This window comes from Solanum stenotomum, chromosome 3 (genome assembly GCF_019186545.1).
Source record: "Solanum stenotomum isolate F172 chromosome 3, ASM1918654v1, whole genome shotgun sequence".
NCBI classification, from domain to species: domain Eukaryota; kingdom Viridiplantae; phylum Streptophyta; class Magnoliopsida; order Solanales; family Solanaceae; genus Solanum; species Solanum stenotomum.
Window position 1 is genome coordinate 11,938,887 of NC_064284.1, and position 10,035 is coordinate 11,948,921.

The 10,035-nt window shown below is 35.1% G+C and overlaps 2 protein-coding genes across 2 annotated transcripts; both read right to left on the reverse strand.

The window, feature by feature from the left end:
- Positions 1-508: 508 nt before the first annotated feature.
- Positions 509-3,984, reverse strand: LOC125857586 (nucleoside diphosphate kinase 2, chloroplastic). Its single transcript, XM_049537198.1, has 7 exons — positions 3,709-3,984; positions 3,568-3,624; positions 3,353-3,439; positions 2,590-2,670; positions 2,331-2,443; positions 2,158-2,207; positions 509-755 (listed from the first exon to the last, which is right to left on the reverse strand). The coding sequence occupies exons 1-7, from the start codon at positions 3,949-3,951 to the stop codon at positions 688-690; spliced, it is 699 nt and encodes a 232-aa protein (XP_049393155.1). The 5' UTR covers positions 3,952-3,984; the 3' UTR covers positions 509-687.
- Positions 3,985-4,649: 665 nt separating this feature from the next.
- Positions 4,650-6,239, reverse strand: LOC125857579 (GRAS family protein RAD1-like). Its single transcript, XM_049537189.1, has one exon. It carries the CDS (start codon positions 6,237-6,239, stop codon positions 4,725-4,727), a length of 1,515 nt encoding a protein of 504 aa, XP_049393146.1. The 3' UTR covers positions 4,650-4,724.
- Between the last annotated feature and the right edge of the window lie 3,796 nt (positions 6,240-10,035).

The window sequence follows — 10,035 nt, forward strand, 5'->3', positions numbered from 1 at the left end:
TGTAGTTTTGATTCATATTCAGCTAACTGATAACAGTAAGGTTTCTCCTCCCAATTCGAACAGCAGGTGATGATGGAGAAATATTTGTTTAATGCATTTGTTCGACATGGTGACAGACTATTCGGACTCATGTACCCAAACCAGTGTCACGCTTCTTCCTAGTCATTTGTGTTACACACTAGATGAATTTATCTTCTTCAAGTATGGTTAGTAAAGTCATGTACATGCTAGAAGTCCTCTTGAATGGGAATTTGCATGTAAATAGTTGTAATGTCGACGACTTTTTATTCATATGTAACTGTAAGGAAGGATATATCCTAATAGTCTGTCACAATGTACAAATGCTTTAAACAATTATTTCGCTATTTTGAATTGTTTTAAAATTGAGTTGACAAGTCCAAAGCGAATCCAATTATCCACTGAAATCAAAAGTTTAGTATACCATTATTCAGAACACGTAATGCGTCCAATTTCATTCAAGAAGGTGTTCAAGCTCTTCTAAGAAACCAGAAAACTCTTCTAATGAGCCCTTTGGAATTACTACAAGCACACTTTTTTTTTTTTTTAAAGAAACGTTAATTGCAATGGCAGAATGATAGTATTACAAAATTGAATTCATCCTTCCCCTGCAGATTAAGGAAACTGAAACCTCCACATCCTAGTGATGAGTCATATCTCCTTGAGACATTATTCTGTCAACCAAGGCTGTTGAGCTGGTGTCCATGAGCTAAGTTCACCTTCTTTGAACCAAAGAGCTGCAGAAAGGAAATGAACAGATATATTACATCAATTCCCTTTCTGTTTTCAATTCAATCAGCACAAAAATCTTAAATTAGAAAGTATAAGAACTACTTAACCATTTCACTTGAAAACATCCTAATTATAGATGGTCTCAGTTTCTTCTCAACATGAATCAACTCCTCAGTCATCTTACTTTAACAACAAACAACAGTCTTGAACAAGATCTCTGACTTCTTCATAGTCATCATAGAGAGCTTGTTTTAGAATTTAACAACTTGAGTAGGTTGGTGGTGGATGAACAAGGCGAGTCAAAAAAGCATCTATATGAGGAATGAACAGGCAAGCTGATAGACTTTACTGCTGAAATAGTAAATAAAGGAACAAATACTGCTGTTTCACACTAGATACACTGATATTACAACAAGAAGTCTGAAAACAAAACAATCACAAGTACACTATTGACATAATAAATCACATCATAAGACAATAATGAACTTTAGTTGTATAATCATAAAGATCACAACCTTTCTAGACATTCGAGAGGATAGAAACCCTCCCAGAATTCCCTTTTCTTTATTTTCTGAATACCCTTTTCCAACTGTCCTGCCCCTATTTCTACAGAAAAAACCACCCAATACAAACTGTCTCATGACAAGTTTCTTAATTGTTTATTTTGGCCTCCTGGAATAAGTTTTTATTACTTGAGGCTCATCACAAGCACATACTGCATATTTTGCAGTCTGTTTAAGCTCTACCGTCTCAAAAGGTGACGTCTCTTTAGGTATCCCATTTTGATTATGTTATAAACAATAAGATAGATAAACTAAAGAAAATGGGGTATTTTCATAAAAAGAGTGATGGTATAGATATCCTCAACATAACTTCATTTCTGGTCTTTCCTCATGATTACCCTATCATTGTTACCATAGGTAAAGTTACAAAGGAAAGTGAAGACAAAGGCACATTATAGCAAAACAGAGATGAGAGAGAGATTTAGGCAGTGAACTGGAGAATCATATCTCAGTAAAACAATGTTCTTTTCCTCCATTTGTTCACACGACAAGTTAAATATGAATGGGGCGACCATTGCAACACTTACTAGAACATTTTTAAAGTACAAAACCAAGAAAAGTATCATTCCTGAATAGAAAAAGCATCTAGGTAAAGCCATCCAATGACAATTTCAACACTGGGGGTGATAACCCCAAGTGAAGGCGGAGTGCAGCATTATCATCTTTTAACATTACTGTGAGCTCGTTTGTAGTCGAATAAATATCCAGGCAAAATTTTACTTATTCTCAAAGACATGGAAATTGAAGTCACTACTTTTAGACATGTAATGACTCTATCAGGCAAACAAACATAGTGCAGAAACCAGATTAAGTGATTCTGATGTTGCTTTAGCAAACATTTTACCTATTTCACGCTTGCCATTTTCAGGGCTATCACTTCCATGTACCACATTTCTGCAAACAGATTGTCATGGAAATCCAGTAAGTGCTTGGCAATATTGAGAAGTTGAAGTACAATGACTGTGTACTTATTGAACAATAAAGAGTAAACAAAACACTAATATCTGTTGTCCCGACCTTCCTGTTTGAACAGCAAGGTCTCCTCTGATTGTCCCTGGCTCAGCATTTAGAGGATTAGTTGCTCCTATTAGCTTGCGAGCAGATGCTACAACACCAATACCCTCCCAGGCCTTGCCAGAGATAGAATACAATCAAAGAAATTAGGAAGATCGGCAGATCGTCAAAGACACAATATAGGGTAAAACTCATTGGACTTTCATATAGCTTGGTTTCAACTGGTGAATGATGGAAATGGGCTAAATGGAAAGAATCCTACCATACAGACAACAGGACCAGAGGTAATGTAATCGATCAGCTTGGGGAAGAATGATTTGGATTGCAGGTCCTTGTAATGTTCCTGTAACAATTAAGAATTTCTGAGCAACTACAACCAAAACTACAAAATTAACAGGAAATAAATACTACAAATAGACTTGAGAAATGATTCATAACACTAACATAGTAATACAATTCTTTTTTCCTGATCGACAAAATAAACATAACAACACAAATCTCTAGTTTTCTGAAAGCAAAAAAAGTAACTAAAAGTAGAAAAATCAATACAATCTTAATAGTACATATGAAATTAATTGTCAAACAATCCATTAGCTACTGCTTAAAAAGGATTCATCTGTATGTGAAGGTCCTACTTCTATTTTGTACAGGATTGCGTTTCTTTACTTCCCATTAGATTCATGCTTCTTTTTATTTCCCATTAGTCCAACCTATATGAAACTGTGACATGAATATTGTTAAAGATTAAACTTCTAATCCAGATGCATCATCAAAATTCATCCTATGGTTCCTACTTCCTACAGTTACACCATTTGAGAAGCGAAATTCTGTGAACATATTGAATACTTTAGAGGAACTCCAAGCCTTAAATGGTAGGGAGGGAGGTAAAAGAGGTTTCGCGAGAACGTGTGTGTTTGTGTTGGGGGTGGGGGTGGATTAGGGCATAAATAGAACTGTAGGAATGCTAAGTAATTGAAATTCATTTTTGTTATTCACATTGAAACTCAGCTCCAGAAAAGACAAACCTCAGCCAGCTCTTTGGGGCATTGAAAAAGCTTCAATCCAGTTAGCTTAAACCCCTTTTTCTCAAATCTTGAAATAATCTCTCCAACCTATCATAATTAAACAAGAACATTAAACAAAAACTTAAACAAAGAGCTAAGAATAATGGGTTTTGCTCTTCATAATTTTTTTTAACAATCCAAAGTCGAAACAAAGAAGAAAAAGCTGAAGAGCATACAAGTCCTCTTTGAACCCCATCAGGCTTAATCATAATATATGTCTCCTCCACTTCCTCCTGAAACAACAAATTGACCCCAAAATACAATTGGGTAAGCAAAAATTCAACTAAAATACACCATTAGAAGAGAGTTTAACATACCATGGAAGCAACCAAATGGGGAAGGAATATACGAGCTGTATGGTTCCTTTTGGAGCCAGGGGGGAGCGATTGGGTACTCGCAAAAAGATGAACTGCTGGTTGAAATGCAGCTAAATTATGGTGTTTCTTGATGGGGTTAAGGATAAGCCTGCAAGAGAGTGCGCAGGATAAGCTACTGGTTTTGGAAGAAAGTGAAGAAGAAGAAACACAAGGATTAGCTCCTACAATGCAAAAACTCTCCATTTTTCTCTCTCACTTTCGCCTCAGGTTCCTCTTTGCCATTAAATTGGTGCCACTCCTAAAAACTGAATTGCCTAAATTACCCTCCTTGCCTATCTTTATTTTTCGGAAAATTTTAGAGATCTCCCCTTAAGGTTTGCTTCGTTTAGTGTTTTGAGTTTAATTTATTTCTATAGTAGTCAGCAATGTATGTTGTGGTATGAATGAAATTCGTTCATCTTAATCAAAGAAATAGTGAAACACTCGAGAGTTTTTTCTTTGATACAATGAGAATCTGGATTAATCAGGTCAGTGAATATTGAATATCAAATGATTATAGTCTCAATTTAGAAACATTCCATAAGTGAAAACATGTACGCTTCAGTCTCGAATTGACTTAGTAATATAAAAAGCTTGGTTAAACACGACTAAGTAACAGAGCTCAACCTGAGTTAATCGAACTTCAAATGTGTATATGCAGTGGAACAAGATAATGTCTTTTCTTTATGTACAATCCCTGTAATTTGTAAATATCAATCCGGGAAAGTACTAATAACATGTACATTTTTGACAGACAACTTGGGATTGTGGGAAGGAAAAATAGGATAAAAAAAATGAAAGAAATGTCGAAGCTATACACCAAAAAACCAAAATAAAAATGTTTGCCTAACTTTATTTCATCACAAACTCCATCTGAAAAATGACACTCAATTTATCAGATGTTCTTATTGTTGAACTCCACATTGAAAATAGGCACACTAAAATGACATTGTTGTAGAAGATGATCATATGATCGATCAGCATTTCCAGCAAGAGGCAGCCACGATAGGCTTCGATTTCCATCCAAGAACCAAGCAACCCTTCTCTTCTGTAATGGTGAATCCTTCATGTCCATTCACTTTAGCAAGCCACTGTTTGGCTTGTGACACCATCTTAATAGGTGCTGCTTGAAAACCTGCTCGGCTCATCCTCCTACGCCATTGGTCCACCCTCTCGTGCCTTTCCACTCTAGCTGGTCCCTCGCAGCTCACAATGTTCTTAATCTCCTCTGCAAAGTAAAATTGCTCTATCTTGGCTCGCCTGGTGTCATACTTAGGCAGCATGACATCAAGGGAGTCGAAGATAGCAGAGTAATAATGCAGTGCTTCCATGAATCTCCCGAGAAAAAAGGGTCCGTTGTGACTCGAGTCTTGCTCCACAAGGACTAGAATCTTTGGAGAAAGTTCATGAACTACCTGCAGAACAGAGTTGAGAGCACCGCGGCTTTCCTTCACCACGCAATGGAGCTGAAGAATGCTGTTAACCACGAGGATCTCACCATCGTATACTTTGATGTCCTTTGGTTTAAGGTTTTCCAAGTTGCTTTCCACAGCTGAAAACTCCAAATTTATACCAAGGCTTCTTGCATAGTCCTCAAGCTCATCTCCAATAATTTGCAATTTCTCGATATTCTGTCCAACAGCAGTGATCCTAAGGCGATGTGGGGGCTGTCCAGGGCGATTAACAAGACTCTGAACAAGACGACGCCATTGGTGACCATGAGGCAAACCAAGGCTCATTCCCAAATCAACCACATGAATGAAACTCTCTCCCTCAAAGGCTTCCAATATCGAGCAATTAGCCACAAAATGACCAAACTGAATATGTGGGCATGTCTCATAAAGCAACCTCAAAGCTTCTTCTTTCTTCTCCAAGGCAATGTCTGTTTTATTCATAGCAGGGGTAGCAACATAACCAACCGTGCCAAGCGGCTGCACCAGAGCCAGCCTATCAGCCAACCCCTGCATGAAACAGGACGCTACGCGCTGGAAAGACGTCCCAAATACTAATGCACTGGCACGTAGCTCCGATAACAACACCGATGCACGGGACTTATCTCTACAAGCCACAGCTTCAGCACAAGTAATTAAAAGCTGGACTAACTTCATACCTTCCCCATTTTCCTCCTCCTGATTAATTATATCAGCTGCTGCCTCTTCAATAGCCTCAGCAGCAAGGTACCTTTGGTTCAATGCCCAAACATGATCGCGAAAATGAAGCCCTGGTTGCAATGACAAGCTATTCACACTATTAGTGCTACCAATTCTTGGTAAACTGCAATTGCTGCTGCTATCAGTACTATAAAAAGTGCTGCTTCCAAAAGACTCACCAAGACTTGGGGTTCTCCTTAGCCTTTTAAAACTCCCACTGTCATTAGATAAGGTTGAAATGATCATGCTATTGGTAGGAGCATTTCTCTTCAAAACAGATGTGTAAGGATTAAGAGAATAAGACAGTTCTTTGTGATGACTAAGATAAAGGCCATTTTCCATAGGATCATAACCAATTTGATCACCATTACAAGGCTCAAGTGATAGAAAAACATTAGCCATATCATGAATCATTCTTATTCTTCTTTTTTTTCTTTTGGTCTCTTTATTAATTCAAGAAACTAAAGCTGGTTAAAAGAAAGACTAAACAGGTGAAGTGGGGTTTCATATATAATAGTTTTCATGGGCGTTGTTTCTTGTGTCAATTGATAATTTCGATATATTTTGTCTTGATGCTATTGGATGTAATGTAATAGTAGTAACTAATTTAACTACTACTTCAAAAAGGACTTGACAGGGAGAGTTTGTCTGTGAAAAGAAATATTAAATTAAACATAGAGCAACCGATTAGCTCCCATGGCCTTGGACTTTAAAATCTGGTTCTTAGCCTGATTTGGTGGCTCTACAGTCTACATTCTAAATTTCATGACGCAAACTAACCTTAACCATCATCTTTTAAAATAACCAGAAATTAGTTCCCTGTGACCCGCCATAAGTTCGGAATCAAGGGAGTACAGGTCCCTCCTCAACCTAGTGGCGGAGTCAGAAATTTTAATAGTAACATGCCCTAAACCCCATAAGTGGGTTTGGGGAGGTTAGTATATTCTCAGATCTAATCCTTACCATGGAAAACAGATAGACTCTCAGCTTAAAAGAAGTGTAATCATAACAAGATAGAAAGAAAGATAACAACAAAATGGCACAATCAAAGTAAAACTACTAAATAAGAAGAAGATGAGAAAAGGAGACTAGCTCCCTCCATCTCCCTTGGAAAAGCACTATAACACCTAGCAATTCTGAGTCATGTCCGCGATAAGCTAGAGATATGTCATGTCATATCGGATCACCGTCTTCTAGTTTTTCTTCGGTCAAACTCTCACACCTCCTTATTGATACCTTCGCTATCTCCTCCTCACATGGTCTTTTCCACCACGGAGCCCACTCCCACAAAAATTTTGCCCTGTTCCGCCACACAATAATCATAGGTAACCACCCAAACGACACTCTTAATAACTCAATTGTTTGGCTACATGAATTTTCACTTTATTGGTGATGGTTCTATTCTCATCTTGTAATCCCATCTCTCATTTCCCCTTCCCTACAATTTAATTATTAGTTTTTTAAAAAAAAAACAGGTGACCATCCAAAAAAAGTTTGATTAATCACAATTTTTTTAAAAATAAAACTTGTTGGTGTAAATGTGTTAACAGTACAATTTTTTTTTTGTGTGTGTGTTTACGATTTAATCCATTTTGTTTAAAAAATCATTTTGCCTATTCTATGATATTTTGTGGTCATGACGTTACTTTAAAATTAACAAAGATACCAAACAAAAACCAGAATTTTGGTAGTCCACTTTAATTCGGCTTTAGAGTATTTTATGAAAGCTATGCTAACTTTTTAATATTTGAAGTTTACCGGCATGAGAAGAAAAGTATTTACTTTTTAAAAATATTTCATTCTGCTAAACTTGCTAAAAACAGGTAAAAAATTGAGATAGAGTCAATCCATAAAACTGTGAAAGAAATTGAGGGACTAAGTCGATTCATTAAACCTATCCACCTTAATTTTGACCCTCGGTTTTTGACCTGTTTTTAGTAGTGGAAAAATTGAAAAGAGAAAAAATAGTAGTAACCTCAAACAACCAAAGCTAGTATAGTGGAGCAATTTTTGGTTTAAACAATGAAGTACTATACAAGCTAAAATATTTCCTTTTGCAAAACCAAATCTTATATGCTCTTTGCTAAAAAAAAAATTCTTAGAGAATTATACACTTTAATTTATTTTATAGGGAAAATTGTATATAATAGCAAACTATTAATTCAAATTAAATGCTATAAATATAGTTTGATTTAATTGCACCTCATAGCAAACTATTGCTATTTCACCTATCTCCTGGTGAATCTCGCTCGCCACTCTCGTTCTCTCCCTCGCCTCTCTCGTTTTTTATACAAACGCAAGTGTATAAAGTACGTTTGTGTTTGTATAAAGCGAGAGAAAATTGTATATATACATATATTTTCGTTCCCCTCTCTCCCCTCTCCCAGATCTCGTTCGCCACTCTCCCAGATCTCACTATCTCACTTTATACAAAAACGCAAATGTATAAAATGCGTGAAAATTGTATATATACATATATTTTCGTTCCCCTCTCCCAGATCTCGCTTGCTAACTCGCCTCTCTCACTCTATACAATTGATCTTTTTGTATATGTATACCAAAACAGATTATACAATTGCTTTCTTTTGTATATGTATAGNCTAGTATAGTGGAGCAATTTTTGGTTTAAACAATGAAGTATACAAGCTAAAATATTTCCTTTTGCAGAAACAAATCTTATATGCTTTTTTTAGAGAATTATACACTTTAATTTATTTTATTATTATATTAGATAAACGGCACAAGATTAATATTGTTGCTCTCATTAGAAGCTTCCAAAGTTGTGAATATTATAGGAAATAGAACAAGGTAAATAGCCAAGAAGTGGAACATGTCAACTCCATTGTTTTACTGTTTTTTAACTATAAATCATCATGATAACTACTCCTATGGTTTCTTTTATTAAAACAAGAAAACAATGTCAAACCTTTTCGTCATTGGTCCAAAACCAATCTCTATTAATTGATGTTTGGTACTTCTTCCGTTCTTAATTACATGTTGTACTTATTAAAAATAAATGTTCTTTAATACTTGTCACTTCACAAAATCAATACTATAACACTATTCTTCCTATTTTATTCTTGAGAGTTATTGGCCTTGAAAGCATGAATTTGATCAATATAGAAAAACTAAATGATTAATTCATGTTTATTGATCGATTTAATTAATCAAAATAAATTAATTTATGTTCACTTCTTGAAAACTTGACTAAGGGTACAATGATAATCTTACTTAATTTCTTAAGTGACGTGAAATCTAAAATGATGACATATAAATAGGAACAGAGGGAATATTATTGAAAAAATGATTTAAGAATTAAGTAAATAATGCTAAGTGACAAGTGCAAATGAAAATTCTATTTTTGGAATAGTGGACAAGTAAAAGTGAACCCATGAAGTACTCCCTCTGTCCAACAATAGTTGTCAATTATTCACTTGACGATAATAGTTGTCCACTATTGACTTGACACACCTCTTAAGAAACAATAAATAATAAGGATAATATTACCATATCATCCTACAGTATTTAATAACAAGCGTAAAATGGACACAAAAAGTTATCTCTTGATTTTCTAAATTGGACAAATATTTTTAGTATAATGAACAACTATTATTGAAAGTGAGGACTTACATTATCAAACCTATTTACGTTTAACGCAATAGGACTTATAGCTTGTTTGGATAAACTTTTAGAAGCGGGAATGTAGTAATTATTCTCAAAATCCACAATTAACGTTGGAGAGTGAATCCCAAATTTAGTGGAACCAGTTGACAATTAATTAGGAATTTAATTTAATTAGGGTTACATCAGCCGGCCAACATAGGAAAAACTAAGTGCGTAATTGATTTGATTAGTAAGAAAAAATAATACATAATATTCTTAATTCTTCCTATGTGAACGTCATAAGAAAAGAAACATCTTAGCAGTTTTATGACTTTTTATGAGTGGATTATTATCAATATCACAATATACATCGGCATAGCATATGCTAATCATGTACTTAAGGTTAACAAGAATACATATTCGCAAATATAAATAAAAATGAAATTCCTTTTTCAACATATTTTTTCAAAATATTCCCTCCGATTAAAAAAAAATGACCTACTTTACTTTTTAGTTTGTTTCAAAAAAAAAAGAT

Coding starts and splice junctions, on each gene's coding strand:
- LOC125857586 (XM_049537198.1), bottom strand. CDS start 3,951: ATGGAGAGTTTTTGCATTGTAGGAGCTAATCCTTGTGTTTCTTCTTCT. Junction 2,671..3,352: donor GCCCCAAAGAGCTGGCTGAG/GTTTGTCTTTTC, acceptor TAATTGTTACAG/GAACATTACAAGGACCTGCA. Junction 2,444..2,589: donor CTGGTCCTGTTGTCTGTATG/GTAGGATTCTTT, acceptor ATCTCTGGCAAG/GCCTGGGAGGGTATTGGTGT.
- LOC125857579 (XM_049537189.1), bottom strand. CDS start 6,239: ATGGAAAATGGCCTTTATCTTAGTCATCACAAAGAACTGTCTTATTCT.